The 26,429-nt window shown below is 36.1% G+C and overlaps 1 protein-coding gene across 6 annotated transcripts in view; it reads left to right on the forward strand.

Moving 5' to 3' along the window:
- LOC107098293 (calcium/calmodulin-dependent 3',5'-cyclic nucleotide phosphodiesterase 1C-like) overlaps positions 1-26,429 on the forward strand; it is a 148,852-nt gene that overhangs the window by 36,351 nt on the left and 86,072 nt on the right. For 2 of the 6 annotated variants that reach the window (XM_015395890.1, XM_015395892.1), the window contains exons 1-2: positions 17,313-17,843; positions 25,289-25,315. The exons of the other annotated variants lie outside the window; for them this stretch is intronic. In XM_015395890.1, the coding sequence (XP_015251376.1) occupies positions 17,743-17,843; positions 25,289-25,315 (128 nt within the window). In that variant the 5' untranslated portion in view covers positions 17,313-17,742. Of the gene's footprint in view, positions 1-17,312; positions 17,844-25,288; positions 25,316-26,429 lie in introns of those variants that run through there. 6 annotated transcript variants of the gene reach the window in all.

The raw sequence follows: 26,429 nt of genomic DNA on the forward strand, positions 1-26,429 counted from the left end.
ATATAGTCTAAATATGTCTGTTATATGTGGATTTATCCTGTGTTTTCTTTTGAAGATATAGAATTGTGCAGAGGTAAACAGAGGCAAAACCCACTCTTATTTTTTTATCTAATATTCTCTTTCTGTATCATGCTAAATAATACTTTCAAGGGACGGCAAATAAATGTATTGTACTTACATGTTCATTGGAACTATAATAGGAACTGACACTGAGCATTTCAAATATTAACATCACTTTACAAGTTGTACATATGGGCTGTAGTTACTCTGTGTAGCCCATTTCATGTATTTTATCTAGGGCTGAAACAATTAATTATAATAATTGATTTTTTTAAATAATCGTCAACTAATTAATAATTGAATAATTGTTAACTGGAGTATAGGGCCACTAAAATGTGCCTTTAGCCAACAGAGCGACCCACTTAGAGCAGGAATTATACCAAGATTGTAAAAAATATGTAAACAATTTGCATTTAAGATAAAAAAAAAAGTTTCTGTCTGTCAATATTCTCCATCCAGAACTCCTCAAAAGGAAATGTTTGTATCACCTGGTTTAATTTCGTAAAAAATCTTCTTTAAGGAACCTTTGGCTGATCTGATTAGTAATCGATTCAATGAAAAAAATAATCGACAGATTAATAAATTTGCAAAATTATCATTAGTGGCAGCCCTAATTTTATGGTAACATTCCAAGCACATTTCATCCATAATACAGCACTGAAGGGCAGCTGCTTCACCTTGAGGCTGCCCAGCATAATTATATCTGGGTTTCCTACAATCATATAATGTTTCTATTATACAAGTGGGTTTTTAATAGTAAAGGATTAAATGTAACACAACCTTTTATCATCATCCTACATTGCTTACTGTCTGACTGTTTAAATAGCTCCTTATGTCTATTTTCGTTTTTAGTGGCATCATCTACAAACACAACACTAAGAATGAGCCTAAGTTTATTCAAATATAAAATCACTTTTAACAATTATAAAAGACAATATAACACTATATTATCTGTAATGTAATAGCAACCAAAATTAACAGCCAGATTCAAACATTTTTACCAGACATTAATGTTTGTACTAATTTACTTATGGACCGTGTGGAAATCTAGAAAAATAGAATCAATGTAAATAGTGTTCCTCTGTTTGTCTTTATCCTACTTCTAGAAGTAGAATCCATTAAATAGCACGATTTTATTTGGAAAAGGATCTTTAGCATCCTTCTCATGTTGTTATGTTCTACAAAAGAAATAACACCTGTTAATTATACCTGAACTGCTGTCAAAAATGAAAACAGGGATGGCAAAGAAATATTGCTGAAAGGGAATCAGAAATGTCGATAGCTTACAGTCTTTGCTTTTCCGTTTTAACAGCAGTTTTCAGAACTCCTGTCTGACTCAGAATATTTAGTTGTATAAAAGAAATCCTAACATTGATAACTTATATCTCTCAAATTCCACAAATCAAAACTCTTTCCTGCTTCTTTACAGAACTGTAATCAGAAGCTTTTGTCTGTTTTAGTGTAGATATTATCTAATTTTTTAATTGGACTAGTTTCATAGCTTAATATTAATTTTGGTAACAGCCATATTCTTGCGTCATTTTTTTTTTTTTTTTGTATTTCGTCCTCCAAGTATGCGCGCACACATACAGACTATAAAAAAAAAAAGAAATCAGAAAGAGAGAAGGTGGAACTTAAGGCAGAAAAATCAGAGAGTGGAGTTAAACAGTGCAGCACAGTTGATGCGCTGCTATGTGAAAGGGACAGGAAAGACCAGGCAGCTGCAGCTACCTGACAGAGGAGCTGCGAGAGGAAAAGAAGAAACTAGTGCAACAACGTTGAATTGTAAATTATGAACATGTTGTTCATATCCAATTATTGGTAGGGACAAGTAGGTCGGTCCAAAATTCTGATATGGACATGTCCCTATGGTCCCTATGCAAACCTACACCCATGGGCTAGGCCATAGTTGGGCCATATTGGTCATATCAAGAACCAGTGTTTCCATTGAGAATATTACAGACTTAAATGTGTCAATGGGGAGAGACAGAGACCGATTTGCTCACAAGCAACCATAGGAAAGGAAAGGTGACCCGCCCCCAATTTATTTCCAAAAAGTTACGTTAAATGAAAAATGTGATGGCAAAAACAGGCTTAGATTATTAAAGTAACATTAAAATGTTACTCTGTAAAGATAACTTTCAAAAAAAATTTAAATCTGTAGAAACATTTTGTTCTTAAAAAATGCCTCATGCACAATGTTAATTACAACCATCTACAGTGATTGAATTCCTTACTGCTTTGTCACAGAAATCCCACTAAAGCCAGCTGATGGCTTTGGTCTTGCTAACAGTGGCTAATGGAGTCCAAATCTATTGAGAGAGCGAGGGATCTACATCTGAGGGATAAATAGCAAGATTATGGTGGGAAGTGATTAAAATGACACAGGGATCAATAGTAATCTCTAAACTGAAGTAACAAAGTGTCACCCCTTTGACCGCAGCTGAAGGTTATCCTTCAATCTGTGATAATTCGATTTTAGGTTGAACAAAGGATGATCAGATATGTAACAGGCAGGAAGCACTTTAGTAACTGACCTTAAAATAAGATAAAAACAAAGGTTTCCAGGTTAACATATCTGTAGTTTTTTTTCTATCTTTCTAAAGGTGAAGGCTTTTGCTTCGGCTTTTTATGTCTTGTTTTATGCTTTCATCATCTTTGAGGTCAACGATGGCATGCAACTGGGACAATTGACCCAGTTATCCTTATAATTATAACTATCCAGAATGAAACTGATTGGTTTTGTTTTTATCCTCACTGTGTCCTTAGAAGCTTTGTTGCCAGAAGTGAACACAAAGGATTTTTATTAATAAGACTAGCTCTAACTTTGGCTCTAACCCAAAGGCAGATATGTTGCTGTCTATTGACTTTAGCCTGCTTCTGTCATTTATATTAGAATGGTTAAACTATAGACATATACGTTTAATGACCTAGATTATTTCATTAGAAAACACTACTGCTGATTGACTCTGAATAATATTCTGATTTAAACACAGTAGGACTCCCCTTGTTTCCACTACCTAATGGATCAGAGTTGTTTCTATTTAATGTTGCTACTGATCACTGTGGTAACACTTTGAGAGGACACAGCTGCAACCTACTTAAATTTGTCTGGTTTACTCTTGCAGATTAAGGGAGGTTATTCTTTTAACTTTTTTCAACATTACTTGTGGCCATTTTGTTTTTCATGGCCTCTGTTTATTGTCTTGTCAGTAACACTGGAAGATCAATATAGATATTATTTAAGTTTTTCAACAAAATCAATAGACAACAAATAACAAAGTATAGGAAAAAACTGAACAAATAGAAATACACAGAACATACTCATTAAATTGTATATCACACCCTGGCTTTTGATTTCCATATTGATTTCTTTGTGGGTCTCAGGATTTTTATTACAGGTGACAAGTTATGATCCCAGATCAACCAAAATAACTCCAGCTGACAGATATAAATTATTAGAATCACTCAACTACTGTTCTTATACAGTTAAGTCAGAAAAATAGGCAGATGATATGAAGATTTCCTTACTTTTTAAAGAACAGGATGAACTGATGAGGGAAAATAAATATATTTAATGAAAACAGGCAGCGTTTTAGAGGTCAATTATGTCTTTTCCAAAATTTTTTTTTACAAAAATACCAATGTATGAAAATAAGCCCTGTCCAATGGCAGGTAAATATTCAGATTAATTTGAAAGAGCAATGAAGAACTAAGAAAAGTAAACTATAATTCCTGGAAAAACATTATAGGGTATGATAAAAATATATGATTAAGCTGCTTTTTTGTTGTTACATTGCAATTTAAACATTATGCCACAATCCTTGTAGCTGCTCAAACTAACATAGCCTCATATCCTGCCAAATCTCCATGTTCATTTGCAGCTATGACCCCTATGTGGTCAACTGTTGAGATTTATCTGATGGTTAATTGGATACCATGCGCTGCAGTTCACTTTGCAGCTGATTAAGGCGCCTGTCTCCGATATGGCAGGCTACTGTCTCTGTAGCTGACCCCTCATTTGGCAGCAGCAATGGGTTTACAGACCCCCACAGACAGCCCCTGTGAAGCAAAGAGCTCCATCAAAAGCCTCAGTAGCCCACTAATGAGCCTCCGCTGGTCAGAGAGACAGGAAGCCCAAATAGCAAAGCCATTATCTAAATGATTAAGACATAGCCTCAATATTATGATGTTACATAGCTGAGTCACTGCTGCACCACATGAAATGCCACAATATTACACAGATAAAATCTAAACACAATCATCAGGACACTATATATCATTGAAACAGGAGTCAAATGTACAGAAACTGGGAACAGAATAAAGCTCTAACATGTGTCAGACTAAACAACAAGATGATCACTGCTGTTCAGAATCCAAGATTGCCAAAAGGCCAAGACTTTAAAAAAAAATTAACTATGGTTAAGAATATGGAAGTAAGACCAGAGGCTGTAATGCTACAAATACTATATGACCAGTTTATGAGAAACAGAAGAAATTGTCATGCACATTATTAGTATTATTAGGATTTCCTTTATCCAAATAATAGCTTGTAAGTACACTACAGGCATTTTAATCCACTCACCCAAGATATAGGTGCACCCTTCTCTTCAGGCTCCACTACTACTCTAAACAGATCCCAATGATGTATTAATATTCTAACCAAATCAGGTTTGTTATTTTAAAGCATGGACAAAAGGAAGGGAGATGTAACTTGTATGGGCAGCATGAATTTACTATTATTTATTTTGGTGAACTTTTGATAGACTTCATAGTTGACATGCCATGAAAAAGTCGATTCCAGGGTTGCCCAAATTAGAGAAAATGTCACTGACTTTAGAAACAGGAAGATATGTTTTGGTGACATAATGTTTGAGGAACAAATGAAGAGGTCTTCTTTTGAGACCTTGAATTAATCATGGGGGAGACAGCAAGATGGTCTTGCCATGCTTTGAGGGAGGTCAAATAGGAGATTTGTACTGAGTGGAAAAGAGCTTTAGGTGCAAAAGGCTACCATTAGAACTTTCACTATGAAATACCCCATGGATAACATTTGTTCAGAACCAGTTTCACGCTTCAACAAAGATACTCACCCTAAGAATGCCTCCAGCAATGCATTATCAATATTTCACAAAGATGCCATGATCCAGAGTTCTGAGTGAAAGGGAGAAACTAGCACAATCTCAAGATCTGGACCATAATGAGTCACTGTGGGAGAAGCTAAGCAGCATTGTCAGAAGGAAGACGCCATGAAGGCAGTGTGTTTTGTGTAAGAAGCCACTGGAAGAGCATAAGGTGTTTGGCTTTGTTCTTAACAAGTTAAGGTCAGAAGAACAAATAAATAATTTACAGAAATTTTCCATATTTGAAAAATAAAATGTTTACAATTTAATGCAAGCTTTTGAGTATCTGGTTTCACAGATAAAGCTTGCTCCATGGAGAATAATAAAGTGATTTATAAAATAAACTTTAAAAATGTAAGTTGCTTTAATTAAATTTCTTATAAATAAATGAATTTTTTTTTTTTATTAAACATATCTAGGTAGAAGTAAGATGCTGTATGCAATGGAAAACAGGTGTATCATATTCTGAGTGTTCTTATAAACGGGTCAATAAGCAGCACATACTTTTTGGGACTTTTTGTTTAGACTCTAACTGAGTTTAAAAGTGAATCTACATGACAACAAGCCATCCATAATTGCTAGTATGACAGCTCTCTGTGGAAGTATTTACACTTGTAGGTTACAGCACCTCTTTGCTTGGATTATACAGTCTCTAGCCTTGATGGGTACTTTTTAAATAACTCTCAATCATGTCCCCATTTGCTCCTTCCAAGGGCTGTGGGTGTCTAACTAACAAGCTTATGGAGCTTACTGCTCTAGCTGTTTAGAATAAATAGACCACACTCTAGAAAATAACATTTAGCAAGGAAAATTAGGTTAAAAGATGCATAAATATATTCACCAGGTACCAGAAAATGAGAATGCAATGAGAAATCTTTAAGTAAATAGATGCAAATAGCACAAGGTGAACTGATCACATAAGGATTTGTAACGAAGGATCTCGGAGGTTAGATGAACTTTACGACAGTAATCCTGTTAAATTTGAGACAACACCTTTTAAGCACTAAGTCGACAACACATATCTTGTGGCATCTGGCACCAGCTTTTATCTATATTCCTGTTTCAAAGATTAATTTAGCAGCTCTTGAGCTCTTTTTATTAAAACTTTATTAGTCAGCTGCATTGTTTTTGCTTCACTGCAAAAAACAGAAATCTAAGTAAGTCAGTTGTCTCAAAATATTTGCATTTTCCCTTGGATTAATCAGATAAGTGAGACACTGCCATTAAATAAGATAATTTACATTTTAAATAAAAAAGCTTATGTTAATGGTGTTATTTTATTATACCCATTCCATTGGCAGATTGTCTTATTGACCTACTAAAATTAAGGGTGAATTTACTTATTGTAAGAAATGTTTACTTATTTTTAGATATTTTTGCAGTGTCATCCTTGCTCTAAACCAAAGTCCTTCATTCTAATGTCTATATATATATTCTTATCATATCCCTATGGCAAAACTCAGATAAAAGGTTTAGGAACAATTCTTATCTTTGGGAACTTTTAGCCAGAAGGTGAAAACAAGGAGCCAGCCCTGTGTAAAAATGCTTTTCCTTTTTTTACTGAGATTGCTTCTCTTCTCCCCTGAGTCCGCACCTTTGACCTGTTGCTATCTTCTTTAGGAGCAAACTAATGTATTTTTCCACTTCCATAACCACACAAATAAATAACTCTTTTTTGGTTGAGTGAGCTCAGTTTCTTTCAACTGGTTTTGTATCTCTACTAATTCTGAGAGAAATAAAGTTTAGGCATGAGAATCATATTTTTTGATAGATGATCTCCAAGAAAATGTGGTCATTACTGTGAAGGCGATTGCTATTTTGATGCATAGCTATCCTTATCGAGCTGCCTGGAAATTTAAATGAGATTTGAATTTTTCATGCACCTCCAAATGGCAAGGGCTATTAATGTCTTGATTTCACTGTCTGAGCTATGTAGGAGCCTCAGTAGATATTACAGTATAATTTTCATCAGGTCCTTCCATCTTAGTTGTACAAATTTATTTGAGGATGGCTTGTTTCTCTGGGGGTCTATCCTTAGCACTTGTAATAATAATTAATCATATATTTTTTTATCATTAGAGTAAGGAAGGTGGTAGGTTTAGGTTGTTGAGTTAATCCATAAATCGATAATTTATATTGAATGTTAACTATGTAACTAAACAACGTTTCCCTGTAGAAAATCTCTCATGAAGACTGTTATTGTTGAGGCATACCCAAACCTCCATCAAGGTCGCTGAAAAAGCTTTTAACTGTTAACACTTTCCACTTTGTTTTATTCTATCTTCGAGTTGACTCATATTTTATCTTGACTTTGTGACAAATAATGCAAATTGTCACAAACCATGTTTGAATGTTCTCTCCAGTCTGTTAATAACACTCAACGTTATATCCAGATTACTGGGCATGAAAAAGGCAGCAGGAAAAATGTCTGCAGTTTAGAAATATAAGCAGATACTGAATTATGTTGTTTATTTCTGTTTCTCCCATTTCTTCATTTCCAGAAGATGTTTCATTAGTATCCACTTACCAGTTTATTTAGGTGCTTTCTGGTATATTTTTTAGGCTTTCTACATCTCTCAGCAAGAGTGCATTAATCCTGCTCTTCAGCTCACCAAGTTCCAATTTGCCTTTCTTCCAGTTAGAACTAAATGATTTATTTGTATTTAGAATTATTCTAAAACATATATCTTGAATGCATTTTGTCAAGCAAACAATAGCAAAATAACTTTTAACATTTTTTGTTCTGAATAAACTTTTTTAAAAAATTCTAAAATCACATACATGCTTTTAAATCCAGTTTTTTTTTTTAAATGCTATTTTCAAGTTGTATTTCTAAATGGAAAATTAACAACCCCAATTCATAAATTTGATCATAAATACATTTCCTTATCAAACATTTAAAACTTTGAAACTAACCTTGCGTTTTTAAACAGTTGTTGCAGCTTAATTTTCATTTTAATTTAGCCTCTCTATTTAGCATGTCCTCTCTGGTCCCTTTAGCTTTTGCAGGAGACTTAGCTGCTCAACATGCTCACTATGTAACCCCAGACAGTGGAAACTCACAGGCATATTCTATTTGGAAAAGTAACAATTCGATCTAATCCAATTTTGAAATAAACTATTCTTCTTAGCACTGAGTGGATGCTTTAAAGTTTTGCCTTATTTGCAGAAGTCTCCTTACCGCTTAAATCATTGACATCAGTACTATGGATGTAGTTAACCTAAAGGATTTAATTGTCTGTTGAGCTGTTCCAAATGTTGCTTGCTGCTTTCTTTTCCATCTGCAAACTTTATGTACAATTTGTCTATTAACTAAACATTTAGTGCTAACTAAAGTAGTCCATACCTAAGATAAAGTGGGACTACTGTTTAAGATAGTGAAAGGCAGAGCAGTAACAATTTTTGCTGTGAAGCTGTCTCACCAAAGAAAGAAGAGCTGGTTACATCATAGTAGCTACTGTGATTGGCTTAAGTTGTTTTTTAGTATGCTCAGCGACTAGAAAGGTCCTGCAAGAAAGCTAAATGGAAAAGAGTAAAAATGGGAGAACACACATGGAGCAGAAGGATAGCAGAAATGCTAAATGAAGAGCGTGGCGTTAAAAGAAATGTCATTGCAACAAGGATTTTAAAGTGCAAAGTGGAAAAGAAAATGGAAAACAGAATAATAATTGAAATGTCTAATAAGGAAAGGAATTTATCAGATTTATGAATTGTGGCTTTATAAATCTCACTTTAGAAACAGAATTCTAAAATGTATTTCAAAGGTATTATTTGATAGTGTATTAATTAGTGAAAGTAGGGATGCCTGGTCCTCCACTGCACAGAACAATTTGTATATAGATCATAAAGATCACTGAAAAAAGTAGACGTGTTTGAGGGCTTTGACTTATTAATGGTTCAGGGAAAATATGCTAGTATGTACACTGCAAACATTTTAGCCTTGAATTGTAAGGAGTACAACATTATACTGTGAAACACGCTCACTACAATTTACTGTCATTTCACATCTGTGATATTACAACACATTACTGGAGGATTGCAGCATTTTGCTATACATCAATACAATAAGGCCCTGTACTTAAACAACGCGTAAAGTAATGTAGAAGTTGTCATTCATTTATTTTGAATTTACAACTTCAATTGTATATCATGCTTAAATTGAGCAGCAATTTATTGTGAAAGTAATGCAAATGAATACATCCCTCCAGTCATCTTCTCCCGCTTAATCTGTCAGGGTCATGGTGGTGTTCATGACTATCTCCAGCAGTCTATGGGTGAAAGGCAGAGTACACCGTGGCAGGTCACTAGTCCGTTGCAGGGCAACACAGAGACATACAACTATGCACACACATTCTCACACCTAAAGACAATTTGGAGATGCCAATTAGTCTAACAGTCATACCACTGTCTTGCCATACGACTTTCCAGGACTTTTCAATACAGTTTTTCCACTGTAATATTACTGTTTAATTCTGTGAAATCCTTGTATTGGTTTTACTGTGTTGCTACGATATTACAGATCTTGTTGTGATATTTTTTGATTGCAGAATTTTTCTGTAAAATAAGAATTAAATGCTGTCAAATCAAAGGAAACTAAGTTTAACTGGTAATCTTTAGGATATTACAGAGGATGGTCATTTCTGTAAAATACTACTGTTAAGCTGGTGATTTCTAAGAGTGTACAATTTGATGATTATGGCTTTCAGTTTTTCCAAGAACATCTAAATGTTTCACAGGAGGAAGAAATCAAAGGATTTACATACAAATATGTTGCTTTATGGGTTTGTTACGGCTTACATAATCTTTTGGAAGACTAGTGATTTGAGAATTAACCTGCATATGGTCATATGCCCCTTTTCCATCAACAATTTCAGCTCCACATGACTGTAAACCACTCGGTCTCTCTCTGCTCCTCGTAGAACTACCTGTGTTTCCATGGACCCACCAACAGCTGGAGCTGCGGCTTTAAGCCCTACCTCCAACTGTCAGTGTTGTGTGCTGTGCCACTATTAATCGTTTTCAGTTTAACAATACCACATTAAAGAGAACTGAAACAGTAAAAAAAATAAAACCATTAATTGAAAATAAAACCATAAATACATAAATGAATGGTGTTTGTATCATTGCATATGCAGGAGTGTCTTGGATATTTATTTTTTATGGATATAACCTGAAATAATAATAAAAAGCACAGCTGCCCTGTGCCTGCACAAGGTTTTATTGGGTGCAACAGAAGCATACAGGGGAGATGCAGCTGAATTATCAGCTCCAGGTTATTAGAGTTTAAATATCGAGCTTTATGAGGAAGTCACTGTCACACTAATGGAAAGAATCATGATAAGGAATTTAAAGTGTAAATTTGCAGACTTTTGATTGCAGGGAAAATGGTTTTAAAGGGGTCATAGAGGAGCTGGAGGAGCTGATTCTCATCCCATCCGCTTCACACTCGGCTGCGAACCGCCCCAGCGCACGCAGTAGGTCTTGGCAGGAGGGAGCCAGCAGAACTACGTCATCCGCAAAAAGCAGGGACAAGATCTGCTATTCCCCAAACCAGACCCCCTCCGGTCCTTGACTGCGCCTAGAAATCCTGTCCATAAAAGTTATGAACAGGACCGGTGACAAAGGACAGCCCCGTCGGAGTCCAACATGCACCGGGAACAGGTCTGACTTAATGCCGGCAATGCGAACCAGACTCCTGCTCCGCTTGTACAAAGAACGGATGGCCCCCTAATAAAGGGCCCCCGACTCCATACTCCTGGAGCCTCCAAGGCCTCCAAGTCTGAGGCCATGGTTATCAACCGGAAAAAGGTGGCTTGTCCCCTTCAGGTTGGAGGAGAGTCCCTGCCTCAAGTGGAGGAGTTCAAGTATCTTGGGGTCCTGTTCACGAGTGAGGGAAGAATGGAGCGGGAGATCGATAGATGGATCGGTGCGGCTGCTGCAATAATGCGGACGCTGCACCGGTCTGTCGTGGTGAAGAGAGAGCTGAGCGAAAAGGCAAAGCTCTCAATTTACCGGTCGGTCTACGTTCCTACCCTCACCTATGGTCATGAAATTTGGATCATGACCGAAAGAACGAGATCCCGGATACAAGCTGCTGAAATGAGCTTTCTCCGCAGGGTGGCTGGGCTCTCCCTTAGAGATAGGGTGAGGAGCTCGGTCATTCGGGAGAGGCTCAGAGTAGAGCCGGTTCTCCTCCACATCGAGAGGAGTCAGTTGAGGTGGCTCGGACATCTTCTTCGGATGCCCCCTGGACGCCTCCCTCGGGAGGTGTTCCAGGCACGTCCCACCGGGAGGAGGCCCAGGGGACGACCCAGGACACGCTGGAGAGACTATGTCTCTCGGCTGGCCTGGGAGCGCCTAGGGCTTCCCCCAACAGAGCTGGAGGAGGTGTCAGCGGAGAGGGAAGTCTGGGAGTCTCTGCTTAGTCTGCTGCCCCCACGACCCGCAACTGGTAGATAGAAGGGTCGGAACATCAAGATTTTACAATGCATAGAAAATTGTACTTATGTTTGAAGCCACTTCTCAGCCAGAGATGTCAGAACCATCTTACCTTGGCTAAGAATAAAAAAAATGACCTTTGCTAAGTGGTCTAAAATCATCCTTTTAGTTGAAAGTAAAGTTTTAAATGTTATTTTAGTGTCAAGGTCCCAGGCTTCAGAGAAAGAAGTACAGAACCTACCAAAGTCAAATAAGTAGTTTCCATAGGGATAATTTGAGGTGGAATGTCAACTGCTAGCATTGGTTACATGTGTTTCCTGAAGTCAACGCAGGCATCCACCTTGAAATATCAAAGCACTTCATGCTTCCTTCTGTTCTTAATAATTTCTGGGGATGCGCAAACAGACCAAACAATACCGACAAACTGAAAGCAGTTTTAAAGCCAGTCAGAACTTTTTTCACCATCCACCAGTTGTTTGCTTTTACACCACAGCAGCACGATTCTGGAATTTATGCAAAAGCAGTTCTGAGTGAGTATTTCGCGGAAGTACACTGTTGTTTAAATAATTAAACATTTCTCTTTTGAAAAATGATATATTTGTCAGTCTAATGCAAATTCTGGGTGGTCTTTTTTACTAAAATCTATTAAAGTCTATAATTTAGCAGGCTGATACGACTAAAAAATGTTTGTCAAAATATCAGTATAATAATATAATATATTCTAAAGTAAAAATAATGGTAAGACTGCTTCTAATGCTTAGCGAGGCTTTACATATGCCTTCATAAGAAGTTTCATGTCTTTCTCTCTTTATACATCATCTATGTTACCAGAAGTTCAGAAAGGTATATTCAGTGAGATCTTTAAAATTTCCGGTCTCTTACTTTTTTTAATCTAGATTTTTATATGATTAGAATATAGATTTATATTCATTTCTAAAACTTTTTTTATTCAAATAAAATAGGCAGAGGGCACGCTTTCTTCTTTCCAACCTTTCACTGTTAGTTCGAGAAAGACAATGTTACATTGCTGCTGTTAGCTGAAAAATGACTACTGAGAGCAGCAGGGTAAGGAGGCAGTATATATAGTCTGTATCCAGCAGTTTTTCATAGCTAGTAAATCTAGGGTCACAAGGTTGCTGCCAGTCTCAAAATGACAGTAATCAAGAGGCAGGGGTTCCCCTGGAAACTGATCCATCACAGGGAAACACACAGATAGAAAAATAACTGCACACAGACCTAGACCTAACAGTGATTTAGAGAGCCAAGTTGACCTAACTTGCATGTTTATGGGGTTTTAAAACAAATACTAAAACTGGAGTTGAAAAGGTGCCTGCTGATGACTGTAATTTGTAACTGGCCTCCTCCCTCAAAAACACATTTTTATAGCATTTAACTGTCGGATATGGAAGTTAGGAGCACTCAAGTTAAAACCCCTTGTGTATTTTCTTGTATATTATTCACATCTAGTCTAAACTGAGTCATATAAATTATGTTATCAAAGATAAACAGCAAACTGCTGGGTTTAAATAAATCTGTTATTCCTGTGACTTGATGATTGTCTTCCCCCTTCGCAAACCACAGCTTGGGGGGAAAAAATCCTTTATTAACCTTTTTTTAAATGGCCACTTTGTAAACATATGAAATATTTTGTATTTGGAAAAACATAATGTTACATTTAGGACAAAAATATAATTCTGCAAAACTGTCTGAGGGAAAATATGTGGGAAAAATATTTGTAGTATAGCTTTACCAGTTTTGATGATGATGATGATATTTGTTTTTATTTCAGACATTTCACCAACAAAATATTATAATAACAAAGACTTTCATGTTTCTAAGTCTACATGCAATTCCTTACTATCAAATTTACATATTTACATACATACATGTTAATGCACAACATATTCGGTGACTGTGAGCCTGAAAAGGAGTCTGATGGAGTTTAATTTATATAACCAAACCTCTCTTCCATCCAATAATTAATAGCATTAATAGGCTTCCTGTTTTCAGTATCCTTTCAGTATTTCCCAATCCAGATGAAAATAATACACACACACATATATATATATATATATATATATATATATATATATATACATAGCTATCTACCTGCATATGTACATAAATAGTATATACCTATTTACACAGCCACATATACGTATTTACACACAAATACACAAACTTGCACCCATTTCCCAATATACATATTTTAGACTCAGCTTGGATTTGATGTTTATGTGTTGATGTCATACAGACCAGATTTACATTTTTTGGTTAATGGACTGAGATTAGTTAGTGACAATTGACCTTCATCAAGCAAGAGATATGTTTTTGTCTCTAATTTTACTATCTCCTAATGTACTCTACCTTTTACTTTTAACTTTAGCTGATATTAATTTTTTTAAGCTTTTGTGCCAAAAATGTAACCCCCTTTCTGTGACATGAATTCACATTCTGATGGCATGTAACATCAGGTACATGTAGTGAAAACCTGTGTATAATGTGCAGTCAGACGTGAAGCTGCTGCTCACTAAGCTAACGTGTCATTTCTGCTCACGACGTGGAATCCCCTTGAGCCAGCATACCTCTACAGAATGCAATAAACTATGTTCTATAAAGGGGATACAAAAAACAAGGAAGAAACTGAAGGACTGGGGGAAAAGCGACATGGATTAGTGCACCTTTGTGAACATCCCTAGACACATGGCACTCAGACAAACCCGTGTCCTCACAGAAGAACCGTCTCAACAGATCAAAGCAGGAAGCTCTTTGAGGTGTCCCCTGGCATTATCCCCGCATTGTACATCAAGTAATTGAAAGACCTGAGAGTATTTTGGGGGGCTTGCAGAAGTATTGAAAAGATCAAGGGTGACTGATTGAGTTATTTTCACAAGTTTGGGACCAGACAAAAGAAAAAAACAACATGATCTTTGTTTATTTGGAAGTCAGTGCTTTTCAAAATCGTACTTTTACTCATCCCTGGCATGAATTATCTAGAAATTTTGCACTTTTACTGAATTACAATAATAGTTTTTCCATGTTGGACCTACTGGCAAAGAAGCAACTGTTTTCAAGTTCAGGTATACAAACTCGCTGTAGAAACTGGATTTTTATTTTTATCTTACCTCAGAGCTACACAGGATCAAAATTACAAATGCATGATTAAATACACAATACGCAAGTCCTTATATATTTCATTACTTGTTCCTTTACAAGATGTGCTAACAAAACCATGTTGATCCCATTAGAGCTCCTAGCATAATTGTGGCTCGAGATATGTGCAGAGGTTATATGAATTGTTTGCTTTTGTGACACAGTCTCTGGTGTTAAATATTTTCTTTATAGTTAAGGTCAATGGTTTTTCAGAAGTTACAGGAAAGCCTGCTGAATCTGTTCTTCAACCACTTTTGATTGATTCATGAGAATATTGTCTTGTTTGATCATACAGCTGTATCAACGTAAATAAATTAAATAAGGATGAAATGAAACAATCTGGGAATCACCACAACTCTACTTTTCCTTTTCATTAAAATAACTTTGAACCAGACAGAAATTCACAACAATCAAAATCCTTTTGGTTTTGTGGTTAAACTTGACAAAGATTAAGCTATTTGGTCATGATAATAATAATTATGTTTGGAGGGGAAAATTATGTGTGCCTTTTTTTGTTTATCTGGCATAGAAATCAGTCTTCCGAGGAATGAATGCCTGGAAACAAAGGAGCTGGCTGAGGTTCAGGAAGTAGTGTAGTTGAGCATTTAGCTCATTCTACCAAGTGCAAGGCTGGATTATCCAATAGGCATTATGGTCACAGGCCCAGGGGCCCAAGTGGTCTCATCCATATTGGGTAGCCAATAATCAATAAGACACTTGCCGTTGCTGATAATAATAATTAAAAAAAAACCTCAGTGGAATTGTATGATTTGTCAGGCAATGGCGGTAACACTTAGAGCAGAGAGGATGTGATGGCTCAGGATGGTGCTGTGGTTGCCTCACAACAAAACAAAACAGCATAAAGATTTGGATATCTGACTCAGGAATATTCTTTCCTGTCTGCAAAGAAAATAACACGTAGCATTGCGCTGTAAACAGGTGCGTTTTAAAATGTGTGCATGTTGGGTAGCAGTACAGTTGCAAACCAGTGAGTTTCATTATTCTTGAAGCCTAGACTTAAAAACCATTTGGACACCACATATTCTTCTGCCTGTTAAATAATTTAATTCTGCATCTCTAGCACTCTTTGATGATTGATTGACTTTATTGATTTCATAGTGGGGAAATTTACTGTGTGCTGAATGTACTGAATAAGAAAAATATTTTGATATTTTTTTAAAAACCAGAGGTTTAATTCATCCATATACAACTCTTACATTTATTAAGGGTTTTAGAATATATATATATTTTTTTTAGAATAACTTATTAATTAGGCTGAAATGCTAATAGTACCATGAATTATTTTTTTTTTTTAGTATTATGTCTTCAGAACTGGGGTCATTACAGGGCTCAGACACTTTGTCCCCAGCAGACCTTGCTCTCTTAATCTGGCCAAGTGGCTAATATAACAAACAGTCAAGGTGCAAATATTAGTTTTACCTAAAATAATAAGTGGAAACATTTAATGAACATAAGAGCCTTTTCAGTCTGTTTGAGTAACAATAGTAGTGGCTTACACTTTGCATTATCATTGCAAATTAACGTCGATTGACAGCATAATAAAGTCTGATCCCTCTTACTGTAATCTCTAACAAGCAAATTCTTTGCTCTTCATTTAAGAACAAAATCCTTCCAACACTATCTCAGCGTCAAATCTTACTTGCTAATCTACAATCTTAGTAATAAGTAATCTTACCAATGTCTTGCCATACATGCACAGGGGTTGCTGCATCATGCTTTGGATTGGTTTCCCTGGGACAATGTTTTGTAAAACACATTTTAAAAACACTTCTCAAATATTTCTCAACTCAACCAACCAAATGGTTCAAACTTGGAGGACATTTTTGACTAAAATATACACAATATTATGTGCCTTACTCATTATATCTGTGTACATTCCAGTTCCATGTAAAACACTGCTTATCATTGGATGTATGTCATGAGCTAAAGGAGAAAGAGAGAATTGCATTTCACATATTTTAATGTTTTTATCTAGTGGGATTGAATATGGTCCCACATGCACTCAATGGATCAAAGTAATCTCTGTTGAATCAGTGTCACTGCTCTGTCTGCATGCTATTTAATCCCCTTTGGTGTAGCATTCAATATGTTGTACAGCAAATGAAAGGTCTACATTTTAAATGAATAGACAGAAGATACAGAGTTAAAGATTAGAAGCAATGATTTTGATCTAAATATTGGTCAATTCCTGCTTGGAGGCCTCTCTTTGCTTGATAATCATCTAAACCTTTAAAAAATATGCAACGTTTTTGAAGGTAAATGGAAATCATGTGTTTTCTAAAGTTGTTTTAACCAGAAATGTATTTCTTTATTTTAACACAAAGGTCTTGCCCTCTTACTGTTTTGTATCACTGTTCATTTTCCTCTCTCACCCCCTTGTGGTTTTCCTCTGGATTAAACTGAACATGGATTCTCATTATTAGTCTGGCTCCTCCCTCTCTTTGACTGGAGCTGTTTCCTCCCTCCAACTTATGAGGAGAGCTCGGCAGTGTGTGTTAATCCCGGATTGCACTGCCCTGCCGTCTGCATCCCGTTGTTGCTGGGAGAGCATGGCACGGCTCCAGGACCCCTGTGCTTACACCAGATAGAAGTGAATGTAAAACAGAGGGAGAGAGAGAGTAAAAAGAGAGGGAAAAAAGAAAACAGAGCTGCAATTGGACTGTTTCACGACTGTCACAGCTGGTTGAGCGCTGTGCTGCACTCATACTTATTGAGTTTCAGCCACATACACTCATACTACAAGAGAGGAAAGGAGAAGAATGGAAGACAGTTTTTTGCAGCCCTGGATGCTAATATAAAGGGAACTTCAGTGGCTTTCTGGGATTCACAACATTCTTCTCTGTGTTGCATCTTCCTTATTCCTGATTTTTTTTTAAAGGAGATTTAAGCTTTATTTTGTAATTTTCTAACTTGTTCTTCTGCTGTTTCATCTGGAACTCTGTCTGATATGGAGTCTCCTACCAAAGAAATTGAGGAGTTTGAAAGTACTGCCTTAAAGTACCTACAGCCGGAACAGATAGAGAAGATCTGGCTCAGGCTCCGTGGATTGTGAGTACATTTATCTTTACTCTTTTTCACTGCTATAATCTGTGCGAGCATTAGGTCATTTGAGCTCAGTTATTATTGCATCACGACTTAAACTAGTTTAGTATTTAGTACTATACCTAGTAGATACACACTGGGCTAAAATTGTAATTAAAAGCTGAATGTAAATATGTTTTGTGTTTATTTTACCTCAAAAACTGACAAATCAGATGAAGATATTGGATCTGGCAATTTATCAGATGTGGCATACTTTGCTATATTGATTTGATATTTGTGCTTCAGTGTTTTGTTTTCAATTTTAGCTGTTAGAGAAGAAATATGAATCTTTCTGAGGGTGAATAAGAGCGAATAAAACTGACTAAAATGAAATATTTTTCAAACAATTTCTAGATTTGGTAAGCATTGTACAAGAATAGACCTTTTGATGTTTTTTTTTTTCCTGGGAGGAGTGGGGCACACCTTCTTGAGGCTTGCAAAGGTTTTTAATCACACCTGTTTATGTTTGTGCACTTGTGCATTATTTATATTCAATGGGCATCCATATAGTTTCTACCTAAATGTAAAAAAACAACAACTAAAATCTTGTTTGTACCTCTCTCTACAGAGGTTTCCACATCCAAAACTAAACCCTCTGGAGTAAACATACGCCAACTACAGAAATGTGTCCGATTTCTGATGTATGGGTGTTATAAAACCCTGACCTGCTGAAAGTATTTCTCTAATATCTAACTGCAAAACACATAACTAGATGAGAAATAACATTACATATATAGATAGATAGATAGATAGATAGATAGATAGATAGATAGATAGATAGATAGATAGATAGATAGATAGATAGATAGATAGATAGATGNATAGATAGATAGATAGATAGATAGATAGATAGATAGATAGATAGATAGATAGATAGATAGATAGATAGATAGAAAACTTACACCTTAACACCATAACTTTCTAACTAACCATGGCAGCACGACCTGGTATTACTTAAGTTATGTATGCTTAGTAATTGAAAAACTAAATAGTTCTTCATTTAATTGACATTGAATGACATTGAAATGAATGAAAAAGTTATGTAATTGAAAAAGATCTGTCACAGGCATTGCTGAACCTTACCTAAAGTAAGCAATTGCATTATGGAATGGTCAGTTGGTATTGTATTTTGTAATAATGTGAAAACCCTCCTTAAAGGGGTCATATAGAATGCAAAACCGAGTTCACATTGTCATAGATGAACAACGATAGTTCAGTGGGTGAAATAAACGTACAAGTTCAAACCCCATTGACAACACCTTTCTCTGCAAATCTCACAATTCTTAACTTTCGCCATAAAACAGGCAAATCCAAAGGAACCCCTGAGTTGACGTAGACTCGGGGGTGGTGCCTTATTTGGTTCTGGCCTGTACTTTTGTCACGCCCCAAAATTTACATAAAGAACAGCCCACTGGTTCACTGGCCCAAGAACATGAATAGAAGTTGCGAAAATGTAAGACACTAGTTTAGCTGTTTAACCTACAGTTGGGTTTACAGGCATGGGTTATTGGAGATGAAGTGTCGACTGCTGGGTCTCTAACTGGACCGGGCCCGTCTTCAGCTGGAGGAGGGGGGGCTGGGGGCCAGTAAGGCAGGCGGGGGGGGGAGGCATGGTGCCACCGGTGTCCAGGCTACCATCACTGGGTAGGGTTCGGTCGCTCTGTACCACGCTGGCTCCCTGCCCCTGTCCGCCGGGGGCTAGGTTCGGTGCCTGGTGTGTTTCGATATATGTGCTGCGATTTGAAATTCCCCCTGGACATTACTTTAGGTATGAAAGGTAGGACATGTCCTGGAAAAATTGTACGTCAGGTCACCCTACCATATCAACAATTTCGATGTTTCAGTGAGTGAGTGCTTGTTGCTATGATGCGAACCTGTCGTTTCATTCTAGGGCTTTTAACCAGGCTTGCATTAGAGCTCATAGAACAGCAAATAGACCATTTTCAGCCCAACCAATGTTAAACACCCTATTCAGAGACCTTAAGGACCAGCACCAAATACCCTATATAATCATGTTATATCAATGTCTGATATAACATTTAGAGAGATGAGACTTTAGGCTTTAACTTAGTTATTTTTGTGTGGAAAAGTGATTAAAAAAGCAAATCCTTCTATTCCTACTCTCATGTACATTACACTATTAGCTGCAATTTTTGCAATAACAAGATGGCACCAATTTTTTTATTGTCTAAGTTTGGAATGTTTATGAATATCTCATGATGTTTTGACATACAGTTCTGAGATTTGTAAAAGGTTCACATCCTCACAGGCACTATTATAGTATTTATGTAAATCAACCAACCAATCAACACCTTTATGGCCTTTCCCCCTGAGCCAAGTCAAACTCTGCATGTCATTTATGTGTGATTTTTCTTATTATCCAGTTTCCTGTCTCATAATTTTTGCTCAGCAGGGGAAGGATAAAGCAGTGTTTCTAGGAAGGTTAGTCTATGAAAGGAAATGGACAATGTTTTTGTGGGAAGTCAGAGAGAAATACATTATCTGTCATCACAACAAGTGGTGACTCGGTTAATATACTTGAAGAGAGCTCTTCAGGATTTTCAGGGTTTACTAAAGTTATTTTACATGACTATTTCTACTATGATGCTTAATTTAACAATATTTCACTCTGTCTGTCTGTCATTGGTAGTTTCCCTCCTAGGGGAAAAGCCCAGGATGTAAGTCCCTCTGTCATAATCATCTGCCACATTAAGTTTCCCTGGATGATTTCATTGTCTCCTCAATTTGGTCCCCATCATAACCATCTGTCTTTTTGGATAATTGATGGCCAGTGAGTTAGATGGTAGTGGTGGGGGCTGATGCTTTTTTTTTTCATTTCATTTTATTTTTCACATTTTTCTTTCTTTCCATCTAAGATTAATTGTAGTATCCTTTTTTCTCAAAGGTCTCCTGTTGCATGTATGAGACAACATTAGCCTTTAATCTCATGGAGAGAGCCAGCAGCCTCACATGTAGACGCTTCATTCAGTGTATGTTGTGTGCATAGCAGGGAGAGATTAGCATTATGCAGCGTGTGAGGGTTAAGATTGGGGAAAGTTTCAGTGCCCATGTGATGATGTGGATGATGGAGAGTGTATGTGGGCTTGAGAGTGTATTTGATGGCGTGCTTATGCACTGCCAGTTTATCCGTGGAGATTTGTTTGGCAGCTGTGTGATTTATGTGTGAGTGTTGCTATCACACCACAATCTCCGGCACAGGCTCTGGCTCACCAATCATCTACAGATAGACAGGTAGAGGATTCTCTTCTGAAAGGCTGCTCTCAGCTCCACCCTCAGTGTTCTAGTCTTAAATCTGTAATATCTGCTCTGCATGAAAAAACAAAAAAGTTACATGTTTACCTTTTCAAACCTAAAAGTCAAATAACTGCTTTTGTTGTTAACAATTAGGTGCAGCACTTTCGGTAAATGGGTCATGGGACCCAATGCACGGCTTTATGGTGGTCTTAGCTCCCCTTAAACAAGAGAGCTAATTTAGCGACAGTTGTTGTTCAGTTAGCTGGTCACTATCCTCATCAGACATATTATAGATTGTCTGATATAACATTTAGAGAGATGAATGTTGTCTTGTCTTTACAAGCAACTTTTCTCAGTCTGTCGGTCCAAAGATGCCTTAATAGATGTCTCTTAACATACTCGAACATAAAATCAATAATTAGCTGAAATCAAAATAAAATCAAGATAATAAAAATCATCTTCCATTAAAATTAAATGCTATTATAATCTTGATTAAATGAATAAAATCTCTGCAGAAAGCACCGTCACAAACAAATAGCTCAGTTGCCTTTTATGATTTATTGTAATTTGAAAATAATCGTCTGAGATTTAAAGCCCAACCATGGCTGGAAGTCAAACTTCTAATAAGTTAACACATTTGAAGGTAGAACTTGTGTAATAATATATCAAGGAATAGCAATGATTTAACATTGCTGAGTTAGGTTCCTCTTGGAATCCCATTTACAATCACTGGCCCTTGCCCAGCTTTTCTCAGCAAGAGTAAAATTTTTTCTCAGAAACTGCAGACTCAAAGGTGATGGCATTAGATTTGTGGAGAAAAATGCATATATAGAGTTACATGGTTGTCACAATTAAATTATCTGATTTTTAGAAAAAACTATTCTCTGACTGGATTGAGAGCACTCAGGCTGTAAATTAGAAATTTTCTCATTTTCTGCTGCAAATCAGAAGTATTGAGAAATATTTCCAGAACAAATAAACTTAGTGTTAACACTTTTTAAACAACATATGTGTGACTGTAAGTGTATTACTGAGTTTCATATTATTTTGCCATATCAACCCTTTGAGCCCTGGAATCCTTCTTTTTCTCTCCTTTTTTGTGTTCCTGGTCCAATGTCAGATTCCAAAACAGTCAGGGACACTTTTCATTTTGCAACAGTTTAGTGTTGCAAAATCCTATTTTGAGTAAAAGTCCTGAAACATTTCTTATTTTGTTATAATGAAAATGTAAAACATTGTGTACAAATGATATCAACGTCCACAATTTGTTGTGCCTATGGTGAAAATGCAAAAAAGCATAACTTCTTGGTACATTCACTCAACTTTATTGCATATAATAAACAAATCCCAATTATAAAGAATTCTACTTTTAATAAATTGCATGATTTCTCATAAACTCCTAAAAAAGAAATTAAGCTGAACAATGTCCAATATTTATACTTAACTATTTACCCTAATGGCCTAATCAACAAATGCTCAAAATAAGAGGCACTAGTTTTCATGTGCAGCTTTTTTTTCATAGTACATGCAATAAGTGGGTGTGATCAAACATTCCTTTTAAAATTTGGTTTCATTGTATTCAGATTTTCTGCTGTCCCGCTGCATTAATATGTGGCAGCCCACTGATGTTCTCTCCTTATTTATATAATTCCACTATTGTTATTGATGGTCCACATATGTTTACATACAAACATAATCTCTCTTCGTCCATCTGGCATTGTACCAAATCCCAACAATGACAGTAGAAAATTGCTCAAGTTGAGTTCCAGATTTTGACAATCACTTTGCAAGTGGTTAATGTTTAGATTTGCACCCTTGAATTTGCTCAATTTGGTCAATGGAATATGATCTGCTTATTGACCAAGGCACATATGCAGACAATGTAGCACATCCTGTCTGCTAAATGGCCATTGCAAATCATTTTACACCTTCTTTAAAGATCTGCTCGGCACATCCAAACATGTTTGGACCTTTGAAGACATGCAAATCTTCTGAACATCAGGCCCTTAGTCTCTCCCCAAAATGGGAAAGACATGTAAATCATTCATTCAAGCAGGGTGGTTGTTTGCTAATCGTTTTAATAAAAGTTCGATAAAGGCTGCTCACTTCAACTTATTCATATCTCTATTGTTTGAAACAACAATTGATTGAAATAAGGTAGAGTATAGAAAACATACTAGATATGAGCACAACAAATATGTGATGATAGTAAAAGAAGCAAAAATAATGACTAAGAAAAGAATCTTTACTAAGGCCTTTTATAATGTTTTATACAAGCATTTCACTTGAGAAGTAAAGAATATGTTGATACTATTTCTTTTGGTTAAATAAATATATAAGTAGTTACATGGCCTTTTAAAAGTTGATATTCTTATTAGATGTCTATGTTCAGGGATTTCAATCTTTTATGGAAATATCTGACCCAATGCCTTTACTATGCTATGGATATGGGATACAAGCTGATTAAGTCCTTTTCTAAATTACAAATTGTAGCAAGTTTAGTAAAAGTGATGAGAGATTAAATATTATTACTTCTTTTTCCTATTGACCTTCTCAGTTTGTATCCATTTTATTCATGTCTCAGCTTTCTGTGCTTTCCTTTAGATATCTTCAAATGGTCAACGCAGCACATATCTAGATGTGACAATTAATCAGTTTTTATTTTTAAAAGCTTGATGGCCAGAAGATTGATTTATTCTTCTCATTCACCCTCGGGGAGCTTTCACTATTTCTCTGTAGTAGGATAACCTCCTTAGCTTGCAGTTTTACACAGAGCACTAAAAGGTTGAGACAGAAAACCACTGAGAAACAAATCAAGTTAAGTGCTGTGAATTGTACCTGACTTGAATTTTAACTTAGGCCTGCAGTCCTGGGAACAGTGGTGAGTTAAACCTCTTCCCTCAGCCCGCCTTCCCCCATCTCTTACTCTTCACTTTACTGTCATGAGTCCAAATATATGGATGTGTAAAAATCATCTTTTAGAGCCAATTGCTGTTATTGCTTTATTGAGATGCAGGGATTTTTCAAGTCGAATGCTAAATAAAGTGATCTTACTTTTGGTGAGTTAATATGAGTGTGTGCATCTACTTTTCATATTAACCAGCAAAGTGAGGTCATTTTGGGAAGGTGAGGAAAATGACTGGTCCCCCACTTTTGCATGCTGTTCTTAGGTGAGGGGTTGGGTTTACAACAAATGTGTAAATTGGTTTTGGATCAGGATCAATCAAGGTATCTACCAGTAATATGTGGAGCTAAGGTAGGGCTCTGGGTTGGGATACAGAAATTAATTCAAAACTGAATGAATGTCAAAGCAAAGTCCTCATGAAGGTAGAAAAACATGGATGTGTGCATGTTTGATGGCAAATTCAAATGTCCGGGCTGACAGGTGTATGTCTATGTTTAGATACAACCATTATACATGTTTTCTTGTTTAGAATTCAATAGGAAGGTATTATATTCATGATAAAAGCTAAAGAAAAGGGATATATCATTAATAATAAGTCCCACCAAACAGGTGTTTGGTTTATTTGGAAGCTTAATTTTGCCTAATGGAATAGCAGGTTATCAGTAGGTTAACGTTTATCTGCTATATTCACTCATATGTCTGATCAACTTTGGTTCCATATAGCCTGGAAAATTGTTTGTAGACTTTTGAACCCTTTCTTTTAAACATTTTAATGGTATTAGCAGGTGGGGTCACAGGAATATACTGTAATGCTGCTTGGTAACTCTGGACTCCTCAGACATTCCTTGTCTTCTCCGTCTCTTGTCAATGTACAGTTTTGTCCACAGAACTATACCAATCGATTCAGCCCAATATTTGCTATCTTTAAACTGATAGCCTATTAAATGGGTTTATACACTTAAAGCATTAATCTAATTAATAAAGGTCTTTATTGAAAACCTTGTTTTTTATGCATTTTAAAACAGATCATTTGACTTGGATTACTCAAGATGCTTCAATTTATAATACAGGAGAAGCAGACAGTATGAAATAAAATCAGACAAGACAGCTTACTTTGACCATAATATTTGCGTTCTAACAAATCTTTTGCCAAATTTAAAAATAAATCTGTTAATACAGAGCATTTTGCATGATCCTGATCTTTGTCTTTGTCTGGTGCTTCATTTTTTCCCTTATTTGTTTTTTTTGGCAGGCGCAAATACAAGAAGACGTCCCAGAGGTAAGGTCTCCTACTGGGATCTACAGTTTCTCCCATTTGCATCCTTCTCCCCTGATTACTTCTTCCTGTTCATCGCCTTGGCCCAATTGTTCTCTTTTTGATCCTTTATTATATACATTTCCTTTTACCACCTGCATTCCCAGATCTGCCAGATCATTCCCAGATGAGCTACTACTATCATATTGTATTATTTAATCATTAATTATAGGTTCATTTCCTGTCACACACTTTTTAGCCATGTTGCATAAGTGCAGTTTAATAAAAGTGTTTATTATTGTTGCTCTGATTATTATTGTTGCCTCCATCCATCAGCTTTCACTCCCAGAGCGGCTCAGCTGCTGTCAGCTTGCAGCTGAAAGAGTAAAGCACACCTTGTCATGAGAATAAATTGACAACTACTTTTTCTTTCTCTCTCTGAGTTCCTCATTTTGATGGGTCAGCTTTTTGTTATTGCCAGATAAGTAGCGCCCTAAAGCTTGAAATTATGGTGACATGGTTTACTGTATAAACAACCCGTAGTACTTGAAAGGTTGATGAATGATGAGTGAAGATATTATCGCCCTCATTATAAAACTTTCATTTATTGTGTTCTGTTAGAGATACTCTGGGGAAATCAAGCTCCCATTAAGAAGGAATGGGAGTTGATTTATTTACAAGGGTGAAAGTAGGAATCAATTAATGATAAAAGTGCAGCGGAGATTTAAGATAATTTTCAAAATGTTTTTCTTTATAAAAAAGTTGTTAGATATTTATATTTAATATCATTTTAACAGATAACATGTATATGACCATATTATAAAACTTTGCTATTGATGTTAAAAATGTAAAAACCAGCAGAAAAGGAAAAAGGCAATAAAAAAAAATCACTAATGGGTTAAGAGTGATTTTATAAACCTTACATTTACCTGTAACCCTAAAAACGTTGTATTTCATCTTGTTTCACTAATTGTTGTTTTTTGGGGGGTGTAAAATTAGGATTTAATATAAAAGATCAAGACAATGCACTGCATAGATGTGGCATCAAACACTGTAATACCTTGTTTTCAATACTTTTTTTTTTTTTTTTTTACAAATAAACATCTACATTTGTACTCAGTCCTCTTTAACCTATTTA

The sequence above is a fragment of the Cyprinodon variegatus genome, unplaced genomic scaffold (assembly GCF_000732505.1).
Source record: "Cyprinodon variegatus isolate N-32 unplaced genomic scaffold, C_variegatus-1.0 Scaffold766, whole genome shotgun sequence".
Lineage (NCBI taxonomy): Eukaryota > Metazoa > Chordata > Actinopteri > Cyprinodontiformes > Cyprinodontidae > Cyprinodon > Cyprinodon variegatus.